This window comes from Globicephala melas, chromosome 8 (assembly GCF_963455315.2).
Source record: "Globicephala melas chromosome 8, mGloMel1.2, whole genome shotgun sequence".
In the NCBI taxonomy this organism is placed as follows: Eukaryota; Metazoa; Chordata; class Mammalia; order Artiodactyla; family Delphinidae; genus Globicephala; species Globicephala melas.
The window spans coordinates 68,478,815-68,493,462 of NC_083321.1; the positions used below are offsets into that span (position 1 = coordinate 68,478,815).

The 14,648-nt window shown below is 39.0% G+C and overlaps 2 protein-coding genes across 15 annotated transcripts in view; one reads left to right on the forward strand and one right to left on the reverse strand.

Annotated features, from left to right (window-relative positions):
• SLC36A4 (solute carrier family 36 member 4) overlaps positions 1–11,592 on the reverse strand; it is a 45,049-nt gene extending 33,457 nt beyond the window's left edge. Inside the window, exons 1-3 of one of the 4 annotated variants that reach the window (XM_030883778.3) lie at positions 11,414–11,592; positions 1,409–1,532; positions 153–243 (exon numbers count right to left, since the gene is read on the reverse strand). In XM_030883778.3, coding sequence (XP_030739638.1) covers positions 153–243; positions 1,409–1,532; positions 11,414–11,465 — 267 coding nt within the window. In that variant the 5' untranslated portion in view covers positions 11,466–11,592. Of the gene's footprint in view, positions 1–152; positions 244–1,408; positions 1,533–11,413 lie in introns of those variants that run through there. The other 3 variants (XM_060303909.2, XM_060303908.2, XM_060303910.2) reach the window with 3 other exon arrangements.
• Positions 10,975–14,648, forward strand: part of DEUP1 (deuterosome assembly protein 1) — a 224,017-nt gene continuing 220,343 nt past the window's right edge. For 10 of the 11 annotated variants that reach the window (XM_060303890.1, XM_060303899.1, XM_060303901.1 and 7 more), the window contains exons 1-2: positions 11,421–11,705; positions 12,225–12,346. The gene's annotated coding sequence lies outside the window, so the exon portion shown is untranslated. Of the gene's footprint in view, positions 11,078–11,420; positions 11,706–12,224; positions 12,347–14,648 lie in introns of those variants that run through there. The other variant, XM_060303895.1, reaches the window with a different exon arrangement.

Genomic DNA, 14,648 nt, shown 5'->3' on the forward strand with positions numbered 1-14,648 from the left:
TTCACATAATTTTATCAGCAACAGCTAAATGATTATCTAGTTGTCACCTGACCAGGTTATATTTGACTAGGTCAGATGTTAACTTGTAATTTTTGCTGTAAATTAAGACTGATAATTGTATTTTAACTAGAGATTACAAAGATGAGTCTTACCACTATGCCTGCATTTTTTATTGCCAGTGGAAGTCCTAAAAGACCAGTTCCAATATTTCCCTTAAGAAGATGCATAAGAGTTTGTACAAATCTGAAAAGTAAAAGTTGTAAGATTTAAACATTTTAGAACAAAAGCTATTAAAATCACATGACCATGGTTTTAGCATTAAAAGGGAACTAAAAATTAATCTAGGCAAGGAATCAAATTAACATTTCCATTCAACCAGAAGTTGAATGAGCCAAAAGTTATATTTGGTTCAAGTCCTATCTTTGCTACTTAAAAGTGGAATACAGAGGGTTACTATGGAGATTAAATGAGTTATTTAAGTGAAAGTATTTTTGTATTTATTAAAGTAATAAAGAAAAGGTAATTTTCTCATAAGATTCTTTGCTGCTATGATATTCAGAACAATGTTGAAGACTATATACAGCTAAGCTGGTAAAACAGCAATTTGTTGCACTATCTATGTAATCATGATATTAAACATAGCTGATCTATGATTATCAACCTCAGAGGAAGTTAATTAAAAGAAAAAACATACAATTTCTAAAACTATGTGTATCATCAGGTAAGATAAATACTAATTAACTTTCAGACAACATGAACTCCCAAGGGATTTCACCTAAGAAAAGTTTCCAAGAGGCATTTGAAGGAGGTCTCTTGACCAAGAAAAAACAAATTAAACTAGGAAGAATAGCACAAATTTTTATCTTATGAAACAAAAATGCTTGCCTAAAAATTTTTTTACTTTATTCTTTTTTGATCAATTAAAATGTTACTTTGCTTAACTGTTAAATCACTATTAGAATAATACCTTATTCAAATCTATTCATGATGACAAAATAACAAAAAAAGTTTAAAAAATGTTCCACTGCTTCCCTGGGACCATGACTTTGTTTCATACCATTCACTCAACATAAAGAAGTGTTTACTACCTACTTCCCACGGTCTAACTCCTAACCATTTCAGAAGCCCCTTCTCTTAAAATTTCTCTTCCTCTCAATCTGATCTCCCTTCTTTCAAGATCCATAGCATTTGATACAGATCATCATTTTAGTAATTCCTACACACGGCTCTGTAATTTAGATGTGTTTCTTCCTTCCCAAATAGACTATAAACGCCTTGAGGGTGAGAACCGTATCTTATTCATCTTTGTGTCTTCTGTAGTATCTACTTAAGTGCCTGGTCCATAGCAGATGATTACAAAATATACACTGAGTGAAAAGAGAAAATGACATTTAACCTTAACACTTACGAAATACCCTCTTGACCATCAAGCTGGTAACGCTTCTGAACAGGCAGGAGCTCTTGCTCGTGTTCTTCATCTGATGTCCCATCAAAGTTTTGCTCATTTATTAAGGGTCTCATTATATCCATATCTTTAAAAAGAAAAAGTGCTTCACTACCATTTTAAAACTTGGCTTAAAGCTGGTATAAATAACAGTTTTAATAGGACATGCCATTTGTACGCATCTTTACTATTTCCACCCTAAGTTAATTCACATTAATACTTTTGAGTTCTACCGTATTTAGAAAGAAACAACTAGACTCATTTGCTGGATATTTGGTTTGCACTAAGCAGTGCAAAGTGAAAAGCATAAGTATTCAATGCAAAATGTTTTCTGTTTTGTCTACCTGAGGTTTATAGTAAATGATGATAGAATTACGGGGTGAAAAATGTGAAGAAATAATAAAATGAACTTCCATCTCTTGTTAGCTTCAAATCATACTGAGTACATAAATGGTAATCATATTTTTATTTATTTTTATTCTTAAAAATTAAAAAAACTTTTTAACTGAAGTAGAGTTGTATAATATTATATGTTACAGGTGTATGTATAGTGGTTCACAATTTTTAAAGGTTATACTCCATTTATAGTTATAAAATATTGGCTATATTCCCCATGTTGTACAATATATCCTTGTAGCTTATTTTATATCTAATAATTTGTACCTCATAATCCCCTACCCCTATATTGCCCCTCCCCCCTTCCTTCTCCCCACTGGCATCCACTAGTTTGTTCTCCATACCCGTGAGTCTGCTTTTTTGTTATACTCACTAGTTTGTTGTATTTTTTAGATTCCACATAAGTGATATCATACAGTATTTGTCTGTCTGATATAATACCTTCCAAGTCCATACGTGTTGTTGCATATGGCAACAGCAATTCTTTTTTATGGCTGAGTAGTATCCCATTGTGCATACATACCACATCTTCTTTATCCACCCATCTGTTCATAAACACTTAGGTTGCTTCCATATCTTGGCTATTGTAAATAATGCTGTTGTGCACACTGGGGTGCATGTAGCTTTTCAAATTAGTGTTTTGGGTTTTTTTGTACATATACCCAGGAGTGGAATTGCTGGCAAGCATAATTTTAAATGCTTTAAGAAGATTATAAAGCCATTCCAATCTTTAAATTTTTAGTACCACAATCTATTCTTATATCTAGCAATTTTTAGCATGATTTTGCTCCTTCTGAGGAGAAAGATAACACTAGTCATCACTGTCTGTCTTGTTCTCGTAAAATTCACTAAATTCAAATTTATTGAGATGACTGACATGCATCAGTAAGGTCTGAAGTATAGGATATTTTAAAGAAGTGAAAGTTTGTTCCATTCAAATACATACAATAAACCTACGTAACAGGGAATTGGGGTAACCTAAATGATTTAGTTGGAAATGACTGATTGACATAACTTTTTAAAACTTATTTTGTAATAATTTCAAACTTACATTAAATTTGCATGAATAGTACAAAAAACCCTCCCATGTACCCTTTACAGGCTCAACAAATTTTAACATTTTGCCATGTTTTCTTTTTCTCTCTCAAATGTTTATCACTTGTTATTAACTATTTGAGAGTACATTACATATATCATGCCATTTTACCTTATCACTAGCATGTATTCCCTATGAACAAGAATATTTTCCTGAATATTCACAGTAATCAAGTTCAAGTAGTTTAATATTGATCAATACTTTTACTTAATCCACATTCTATTTTCCAGTTTCATCAACTGTACTAATAAGGTTCTCTTAGTAATTTTTTTTTGGATCATGTATTGCATTTAGTTGAGCTATTCTACTAGCTACCTTTGCCATTTTATCTTTTATGGTGCCCTTAATCCTCTTTTTTTCTTATTCTTTTTTTTTTTTTTTTTTTTTTGCGGTACGCAGGCCTCTCACTGTTGTGGCCTCTCCCGTTGCAGAGCACAGGCTCCGGACGCGCAGGCTCAGTGGCCATGGCTCACGGGCCCAGCCGCTCCGTGGCATGTGGGATCTTCCCGGACCAGGGCACGAACCCGTGTCCCCTGCATCGGCAGGCGGACTCTCAACCACTGCGCCACCAGGGAAGCCCATTCTTATTCTTTTACTATCTTGTTTATCGGTTTTAAATGGTGTCCTCTGACTTCCACCTATACAACAATTAATGGTCTAATTCTAATTTGCCTTTCTGTGTCTCTTATTCTCTCATCTTTCAGTTGTATTCTTTCTATCTACTTTGGCAATTTACAAAATGCTTTATATACTGTTGTTCAATCATGTCGCCACTCATGTCTTAGACTTAAATCTACAATCAATGTGTTAAATGCTTGTGATCAGTCCTCTGCCAAAGTTTCCTCAATCATCCCTTTGCTGGAAGAAGTTCATTCTCCTGTAGAATGTGCATCAGAACCACCTGCAGGGCTTGCTTAAACACAAATTGATATACTCCATGCCAAAGCTTCTGATTTTAGCAGGTCTGAGGTGGACCTGAGAATATACATTTTTAACAAGGTCCCAGGGGACTCTGATGTTGCTGGTCTGGGGACTACACTCTGAGAACCACTGCTCTATTAGATTGCTCAGGAAGGACTCATGAGCTCAGTATTCCCTGAATTTTTGTATGTTTTAAACTATATTCTATAGCCTTGATATGAAGGACAGCTAGACAGAATATCCTTGGCTCATACTTTCTACCCTGGAATACAGGAATACCCTGTGTTCCTTCCCTGTGAATTACCAACTCCCCGACCTGACCTCTGTTTAGACTTTTAACACTTTAGTTTAGATTTTCTCTTTCTAAGGGAGATTTTCACTGTGCTTCTTCCAAGCCTCCTGCTCCCCCTCCTCTTTTCCACAGAGATTCTAAAGACTCCTCCTCCATTCTGCATATTTGCAGCAGTGACAGGAGCTCTGTTTGAAATTTTGTTTATTTTTCTATTTACAGATTATTTGAAGTTTGTGGTATCCTTGGTCTCCTATTAATGCTATAAGAATAATTTCATGAATGTGTTTACTTGTGCTCCTTGTTGAATTAACAGGTTTTGGGGGAGGATATGTGAAGAGATTAGGATTTAGGCAGCTGCCATTATCCCAGTGCTATTTGGAACTCAGCACAACAGTTTTTCACAAGAGTAAAGTTATGCTTTAAGATACTGAAAGATTCTTTAGCTTTGTAATATATTTTGAAATCAAGAAGTGTGATCAGCTTTGTTGTTTTTCAAAATTCTTTGGGATATTTAAGGTCTTCTGTAATTAAAGCATTATGATATTGGCATAATGACAGACATACAGACCAACAGAACAGAATAGAGAGCCCAGAAATCAGTCTATGCAACTGATCTTCAACAAGGGTGCCAAGAATACACAATGTGGAAAAGACAGTGTTTTCAACAGATGGTGCTCAGAATACTGGGTATCCACATACAAAAGAATGAAATTGGATTTTTATCTTGTACCATACACAAAAATCAACTCAAAATGGATTAAAAACTTACATGTAAACTTGAAACTGTAAAACTTCTACAAGAAAACATAGGAGGAAAGGTTTAGATATTGGTTTTGGCAATGATTTCATGAATATGTCACCAAAAGTACAGTTAACTAAAGCAAAAATAGGTAAGTGGGACTACATCAAACTAAAAAGCTTCTGCACAGCAAAGGAAACAATCGACAGAGTGAAAAGTCAATCTAAGGAATGGGAGAATGTATTTGCAAACCATATATCTGATAAGGGGTTAATTTCCAAAGTACATAAGGAACTCCTTCAACTAAAGAGCAAGAAAAACAAAAACAAATAAAAAGAGAACCTAATAACCTGATTAATAAATTGGCTAAAGATTTGAACAGACATTTCTCCAAAGAAGACATACAAATGGCCAACAGAAAAAATGCTCAATATCACTAATCATCATGAAATGCAAATCAAAATCACAATGAAATGTCACTTCATACATGGTAGGGTGGCCATTATCAAAAAGCAAAAGGCAAAAAAGCAACAAGTAAAATTAATTTTAATAACATTTTATTTAACCCAATATATCCAAAATATTATCATTTCAATGATAATGTAATCAATATAAAAATTATTAACAAGATATTTTACATTCTATTTTTCATACTAAGTCTTAGAAATCCAGAGTGTATTTTACAATTACAGCATATTTTAATTCAGACAAACCATATTTCATATCAGATACACATATGGCTAAAGGCTACCATGCTGGACAAAAGTAAAGTTTTGTGCAGAGGCGTGACATGATCTGATTTATATTTTACCCAGGATTCCTCTGGGCCTATCTTTTCATGTAGAAAATGAGAGTAGTAATTTCTACCTCACGGCGGTTTTGTGACAGTGAAATGGGATAATATATATGAAGCATAGAGCCTTGTCCTTGGCACATAATAAGTAATCAATAAATGTTAGTTTTCTTCCCCTTCCTACATAATGAAATATTAGAAAAAAATTTTGCTTTACAGGATTTTAAAATATAAATCTGACGTGAATTTAATTCATTTACCACTAATAATAATTCTGAGCACTTATGCGCTACAAACGGTGCTATAATACTGACTATGCATACAGACAAAATATGTTATACCAGACAGAAGGAAATTGAGACTAGTGAAGGAGACAAATACTTAAAAACCTAACATTGGATAAGCTTTAACAGAGGTAAGAACATATGAAATAAAACAGGAATACTCATGCAAAGTAATTAAAAATTACAAAATCCAACTTACATTACACATAAAGTCTATTAGTTGCCAATGTCTTGCCTTTGGCCAAATATTGAATTGGACAGCTCTGAAAAATGCTTGTGATTACTATAGTTAAGAATTAACAATGCTTTTTATGGTGTTAGAGAATGTTCTGATTTCATTCTTTTACACGCAGCTATCCAGTTTTCCCAGCACCACTTACTGAAGAGACTATCTTTTCTCCATTGTATATTCTTGCCTCCTTTGTCACAGATTAGTTGTCCATAAGTGTGTGGATTTATTTCTGGGCTCTCTTTCTGTTCCATTGATCTGTATCTGCTTTAGTGCCAGTACCATACCATTTTAATTACTGTAGCTTTGTGGTATAATCTGAAGTCGGGAACTGTGATTCCTCCTGCTTTGTTCTTTTTTATCCAGACTGTTTTGGCTATTTGGGGTCTTTTGTGTTTCCACACAAATTTTAAATGTAATTGTTCTAGTTCTGTGAAAAACGTCATTGGTATTTTGAAAGCGATTGCACTGAATTTGTAGATTGCACAATGGAATACTGCTCAGCCATAAACAAGAATGAAATTTTGCTATTTGCAACAACATGGATGGACTTGGAAGTCATTATGCTAAATGAAATAAGTCAGACAGAGAAATGTAAATACTGTATGATATCACTTATATGTGGAATCTAAAAAATACAACAAACTGGTGAATATAACAAAAAAGAAGCAGACCCACGGATATGGAGGACAAACTAGTGGCTACCAGTGGGGAGATGGAAGGGAGGAGGGGCAATAAAGAAGTAGGGAGTTAAGAGGTACAAACTATTAGGTATAAAATAAGCTACAAGGATATATTGTACAATGTGGGGAATATAGCCAATATATTATAGTAACTATAAGTGGAATATAATCTTTAAAAATTGTGAATCACTATATTGTACACCTGTAACTTATTTAATACTGTACAGCAACTATATTTCAGTTAAAAAAAAGAATTAACAATGCCTTATAAAATAATTAATCAATGGATATCAAACTACCTAGACAAAATTATTTCTATTTACAAATAGAAAAATATACATGAATAAGAAGTACTAGCTTCATTCAATATTATAAACCATACATTATACACCATATGTATACATTAATGGTGCATACAATTGGAACATTCTTAGGCAGTGCTTTTTATGCTCTCTTATGTTGCCCAGGCAATTGTTTCAACCTGAATTTTCTAACCTAAAATCAACCTAAATTTCCACCTGTTGTCAGAATAGAGAAAAATCACATTCATTTAGCAATATGTATTGAAACCTTTAAAATGTTTATCCTTTTCACCAAGTAATTCCACTTCTGCAAATCCAGTATATGGAGAAAAGGATTTCTGCACAAAGATCTTAATCAAAACACTATACTGGGGCTTCCCTGGTGGCGCAGTGGTTGAGAGTCCGCCTGCTGATGCAGGGGACACGGGTTCGTGCCCCAGTCCGGGAAGATCCCACATGCCGCAGAGCGGCTGGGCCCGTGAGCCATGGTCCCTGGGCCTGCGCGTCCGGAGCCTGTGCTCCGCAACGGGAGAGGCCACAACAGTGAGAGGCCCGCGTACCGCAAAAAAAAAAAAAAAAAAAAAACCACTATACTGAAAATTTGGAAACAACCTAAATGTGCAACAATCAGGAAACTGCTAAATTCACTACAGCAGTGGTCCCCAACCTTTTTGGCACCAGGGACCGGTTTCATGGAAGACAATTTTTCCACTGACTGGGAGGGGGAGGGTGCAGCGATGGTTCAGGCGGTAATTCAAGCGATGGGGAGTGGGAGATGCAGCTTCACTCGCTCACCTTCCAGAGGTCCCCATCCTCTTTGAAATAATGTGCAGACCTTAAGGAAACCTGTATCTTAACAACTCTACCAGTGCTTTTCACACAGACACCCCATTTTTTAAATTCTTTTTAAAATTAAATAATATTTGGTCATTGTAGAAAATCAGAAAATATAAAGATAAGCAACATTTTTGAAAATAAAATGACCTCATCACCTAGAAACTACTGCTGGCAACATTTTAGAGTATACACAAACACATACACTCACTCCAGTATATTTTCATTCAGTCCATGGCTTTAAATATTATCTTCATGATGATGACTTCCAAATTCATATCTCCAGCCGAGACATCTCCCTAACTCTAGACATAAATCCACCTGCCTACTCGACATCTACACTTTCATATCTAATAGACATTTCAAACTCAGCATGCCCCAAACTGAACTCCTCATCTTCACCACCAAACCTGCTCTTCCTGGCTTAACCCATCTCAACTGGCTATGGATTACTGTATAACAACTTATCGCTCACATCAAGATGCCTCAGTTCTAGGCAATGTGGGCCCTTCCTTACAATTGCTTGAGTATCCTTGCAACATGGCAGCTGCCTCTCCCCAAGTAACTAATCCAAAAACGAGAGCCTAGCCTTTTAGGACCTAGCTTCGAAGTCAAACATCATCACTTCCACCATAATCTATTCAATAGAAGCAAGTTACTAAATACAGCCCACACTCAAAAGGAAGGAAATTAAGTTCCTCCTCTTGACGAGAGAAACATCAGAGAATCTGTAGACGTATTATACAACAACCACAACATCTCATCTGATGGCAATTTCATTCTTCTAGACACTCAGGTCCCTGGAGTTATCCTTGTCTCTGTCTCACTCTCACCCCTCATCTAATCTGTTAGGAAATCATTCTCATTCTACTTTAAATATATATCCAGAGTCTAACCATTTCTCTCCACTCCCACTGCTGCTACCACTACTGCTGTGAAGGACCTGTACACCTGTCTCCTGAATTGCTGAAATACCCTGCTTCTACTGTAGCCCCGTACAGTGCACACTTCACACAGTATGATCCTTTTAGAATTTAAGTCAGATCATGTCTCTCCTCTGCTGAAACCCTGCACTGGCTCCCCATTCTCTCAGAGCAAAAGCCAAAGGCTTCACATGGAACTGCAAGACCCTACATCAGAGGCCTCCAACCCCCAGGCTGTGGACCGCTACCAGTCCACAGCCTGTTAGGAACCAGGCCGCACAGCAGGAGTTGAGCGGCAGGTGAGCAAGCAAAGCTTCATATGCCGCTCCCCATCGCTCCCGTTACTGCCTGAACCATCCCCCCACCCCACCCCCCTCACTCACCGGGTGGAAAAACTGTCTTCCACGAAACCAGTCCCCAGTGCCAAAAAGGTTGGGGACTGCTGTCCTACATAATCTGGCCTCATCACCACCTTGATCATTCTGCTTCAGCCTCCTTGCCCTCCTCACTACTTCTGTCTTTACTCCAGCTGTTCTTTCTGCCTAGAAGAGTCTTTCCTCAGACATCCACTTGACTAATTCCCTCACCTCTTCCAAGCCTTTGCTCAAGTCCTACCTATTCAATAAGGTCCATTCTGACTACTTTATAAAATGCTATAAACTGCCTAACTCCCACGCTCTCTCCGGATTTCCCTTACTCTGCTCTTTTTTCCATAGAACTTTTAGCCTAATGTACTTTAAATTAACTGATAATTGTCTTTACTGTTCATTGTCTGCTTCCTCTTACTAGAATATAAGTTCCATGAGAGCAGGAATCTTGATCTGTGTTGTTCACAAATGTATCACAGTTGTATCCCAAATGCCTAAAGCAGTGCCTAGCACATAGGAGAAGCTCAACAAATATGTGTTGAATTAATGAAGAGACATAACTTTAAAAAATCAAAATAATTTAGAAAACTTTTTCAGTTAGTAAAAATACATATGGCGAACATCTTCCCACATGACTTTAAAGGGCTATTCAGTATATGACTACACGGCTATATCACAATTTACCTAAACAATTTCCTTTAATTGGACATTTAGATAGTCACCAGCTTTTCTCATTTATAAATAACGTAATGAACATCTATTGATATGTTACATGACTTATTTCCTTGGGAAATATTTCTAGAAGTAGAAATGCTGAGTCAAACGATGTGTGCATTTTTAAGGATAAGTATATTATACTGCTTTTACCAGCAATGCATGAGAATGCACATTTTCCCACCTCCTAAGATGGGTTATTAACGAATTTAAAACAGATAAACGTGGATTCCTATCTGCGTACTGCCATTAATGAGCTTAAAATTATTCTATCTATAAAACAGGGATAATAATTGCACCTACCTCCCCATTGTTGTGAGGATTAAAGGAAACAAAACATATGTCAAGCATTTACACTGCTCGACACAGTAAACATTCAATAACACGTTACGTTTATTTCTACCATTACTGTGACTTGAAAGAAATCAACTGCAAAGTGCCCTGCACATTATTACAGGACAGCAATCTGTTACTATAATAAAGTATTTCTTTAAAGCTCAACTTCTTTTTTAATCATTTAGCAGCGAATTACAAATATTCCTAACACAATGCATCTAACTGGGAGGAACAATATTATTACTACCTCGATCTCTATTTTTGTTTTACTTTTGACAGCTGGAAACCATAAACAAAGTTTCGCATTCCCTGTCGCCAAGGAGACAAGACACCAGAGGAAAGCAGGAAAACAAACTCTGCCAAGTGAGCCAACTACATGTCGTATCTCAGTCTGGTCAGCACGTCCCACTCGCCACTCCTGGGGTGGCAGACGGTAAATTAAGGATTCACCAGGGATTCCGAACAGGGCTGCCGTGTCTGAAAGGCCAAACCATGGCAACTTCCTTAAAGCATCGTTGGAAAAAAAAAACAGTGAGAGTCTGCGAAGGCTCTGCATTGCCTTTGAAACGTACACCAACGCACGACAACCGTCAGCGCGCGCTCGCGCGCGCGCGCGCACACATACACACACGTACATTTTGACGCCCTCTGTAGGGCCTAGCTTTTCGCCTGACCCAGCTCTCATATCGGACAACTCGTTCCTGTGCAGGTGCTGACTCGGAGGTCAGTCACCTCCTAAGCCTCGGCTCAACCCAAATGTCCCAGGGAGGTCTGCTTTGATGGTTTTACATTCAAACCTACGCCAGACCCACAATCCCAAGAACCCTGACCCCCAAGAAACCCCAACAACGACCGGAAAGCCACTCCGCGTTTCTCCCTGTCTAGGGACAGGAAACGCGAACCCTGACGCGTGAGGCAGGGTGGGCGGCCGCGCAGGCGCCCGCACCGCCCCCAGACCCCCGGCCGAGGCCGAGTGCGGGCTCGGGGCCTCAGCGCTTCCCGCGGACGCGCATCCCTGCGCCACGTCGGCCAGCGCCCCCGCCCGCGCCCAGCACCCACCGAGCTCTTCGTGCCCAGCCGCCTCGGCCGCCGCCGGCGCCGCAGCTTCCATCTCTCGGGGGTCTCCAGGACGACGCCGCCCCGGGACGCGCGCTCCTGCCGCTGCGTGGCCAAGGCCTTCCCGGCTGAGCGGGAACCGCGCCCGGCCCGGAGCACCGCACCCGCTCGGCGGGGAGCATGCGCAATGGGGCGGCCCGGCCCGGCGGAGGCGCCGGGGCTCGAGGAGCCTTCCTGGGGCGTTGGGTTGCGGCCAGTGAGCAGCGCTCGGGGTAGAAGACCCGAGTGAGAGGAGGTCCGGCTGCAGAAGGGCAGGGTAACGGGAGAGGAGGGACGTTTTGGAGATAACTGGGGGTAGTAACTTAGAGCTGGCGGAGACCCAGGCCTATAGCTCCCTGGTGGGGATGAGGGTGGGGAGGGTGTCTTTACAGATGACCACGAGCTCAAATTCCAGGACGCCATCTACTTGCAAGGCTTTAGCATTCTGCAAGGCACCTTGAAGAATGCAAAGTAGGAGGGAATTTGCCCCATCCATGTTGGAGTTCTGACTACTTGTTTTTCCGTCTCTATGCCTCTATTTAGAGATAGAGGGTGCCCTCAAGTAGCGTTTCATTTAGTCAGATAGTTTCACTTTAAGGATTTTTCAGTGCCCTTCAGATACTTGACGTTAGCCGCAGTGTTGAAAGGAAATTAAGGTTAAGAGTAATTATACTGATGCAGTGTCAAATATTCTTAAGCACTGTACATGCATTGTCTTATTTAATTCAGATGACAAGCCTGTGCGATAATTCTAATGTGTATATCCATTTTACAGATGTGGGAACTAAACGCACAGAGCTAAGTAACCTGTCCAAGGATAATAAAGTAGTAAATGGCAAAGATGGAATTCTGTCTGCAGCCAGAGCTGGGGCTTACAATATGCAGCTGGCCCCTCAGGTGGGTACATCTGAAGCAGGCTTTTGGATAGAATGAAAGTGCTTTAATTTTGAAATTGCTCTTTTTTTTTTTTCATTTCATAGTTCTTTAAAGCCAGGACATAAGACTTTTTCTTTTTGTCCGTTCTATTTCAGTAGGGTCTTCTGAGGAAAGTTGGTTTGTTGTTGTTGTTTTGATGGGGGGTTGTGTGTCTGATTTCTAGGATCACTGATATAACTACATGGTGATAGTGATAAATATTTAAAATGCTAAGATTTAAAAAGTACGCAGTTACGTAATATCTGTACCTTTCCTCCTGTTGCATCTTTTGTGAGTTTTACTAGTGGTTTGCCAAAACCCTTTGTTTTCCTTAACTCAACCCCAGTCATTCACAAACATACACTTGCAAACCCCAAAGAAAGGTTTTCTGTAAAATGTTCCTGACACATAACAAAGATGTAGGGGAGATAGAGAAAAAAGAACTCTATCGTGGTGGATCATAACTAGAGGAATAGTCCCTAAGCCGTATTGGGGTGGGGTACCTAGTTACAGATCAGTGGGAGAGAAGACAGGCATCGGATAGGTAACTGTCCAAGAAACCACCCATTGTAGTGAGAACACTTGGGACAGTGTCTTGAAAGAGCAACATTATCCTTTGAGTGTTAAAAGGGATTAAAAGCCATTGTCCTCTAATATCAGCATCAGGAAAAGCAGATCTGGCAGTGTGGAAGGGAAAAAGGTCTGACCTGTAATGGAGGCCTGGGCCGAGGCAGGCAGCCAGGCTCAGTGTTTTTACAGACTGATATGGAGATAAGCCAAGTGATAGGGATGATCGTAAAATTCAAGACAATTATATGGTTTCATATTGCACTACTTGAGAAGATATTTACTGTGACTTCTGCTCCAGATCTTGTAAATTGGAAGAGAGTATAGGGAAAAGCTATATTAGAATAAAGGCATTATAAAGAATCTGACTATTTGAACCCTGGCGATTCCTTTCTTTCTTTTCCTCACTTTAACTTCCTGGATCATATGTCAATTACTTCCTCCTTTGTAACTACCATACTTTGTTCATATCTCTGTTGTAACATCTCTCCCTGTGCCTTATAATTATTTCCCTGTCCGAGTCTTATGCTGTACTGTGAATGCCTGCAGGAGAGAAGCTGTATCTTTGTCTGTGTCTCAAAAGGCCTAGCAGAGTGCCCTGCATGTATCAGTGGTTAAGTAAATAGGTGTTGAAAGTTGTTGAATATAGCCTCATGGATACATGAAGGGAAATATTTAGAAAGCTTTAATTTATCCAAACACATTTATGGAGCACCTCCCCTGTGCCAGGGACTATGCTAGATGCAGGGTCTGTAATGGCAAAGAATATTGGTATGAACTGGAGTTCATAGTCTAGTATAGGAGGATGCAAAAGAAAAGAACTAAACAAAATATTAACTATGTAATTACAGTGTTGGTGAAGAAAATAGTAATAGGGTGCTACTGGAGAAACTACTTCAGATTGAGTAGGCAGGACAGTCTTCTCGGAGAACATTTAAGCTGACACCTCAAGATTAGAAGGAGTTAGATGTATGTAGGGAGAAAAGCAGTTCAGGCTGTGAAAATAGCCTTCACCATTTCACAGATGGAGAAACGGCTGTGTTTCAGACATGTTGATTTGAGACACCTGTGGAACATCTAGATAGCATCTTTTATACAGTAGTTAGATCTCAAAAGTTTCTTCATGTGTAAAATAATATTTCCAACCTCACAGTTTGTTGTGAAGATTTAATGAGATAAAGTATTTAGAACATTAGTCCATTGCCTAGTTCACAGAAAGCATCAAGTAAACTGAACATATTAATTAGGAGTTTTTTATTGTACTAGAGAGAGGGACCAGCTTAAACTAACTTAAGACAAAGGGGGACTTTTACTGAGATCCCCAGGACAGAGATTTGACTGGGGTCAGGAACAGCTGATTTTGATGCCTCTGAGACTCTGTCTCCTTCTCCTGCCATTGCTTTTCTCTGTGCACCTGCTTGTATATCTGTGCAGTGTTTTGCTGCAGAGGTCCTCTGCTTCTAAGGTTTACCTGGCAGGAAACATGGTTCCTAAACCCTCGCAATTTCTATAGTTTACAGTTCAGGTGTCCAGAAAGACACTAGTTTCTTTTTTTTCAGTTTCAGTTTTTAAATTTCTCAGGAAAGAATTGTGATTAGATCAACTTAGATCAGGTTCTCACCCCAGACTGGTAAAGTGAGGGGTGAACAAAGTCATATATGTGGTAGGTACTGATGAAATTATTGCAGATGACAGTGTGAAGAAGGTAACAGTTTCC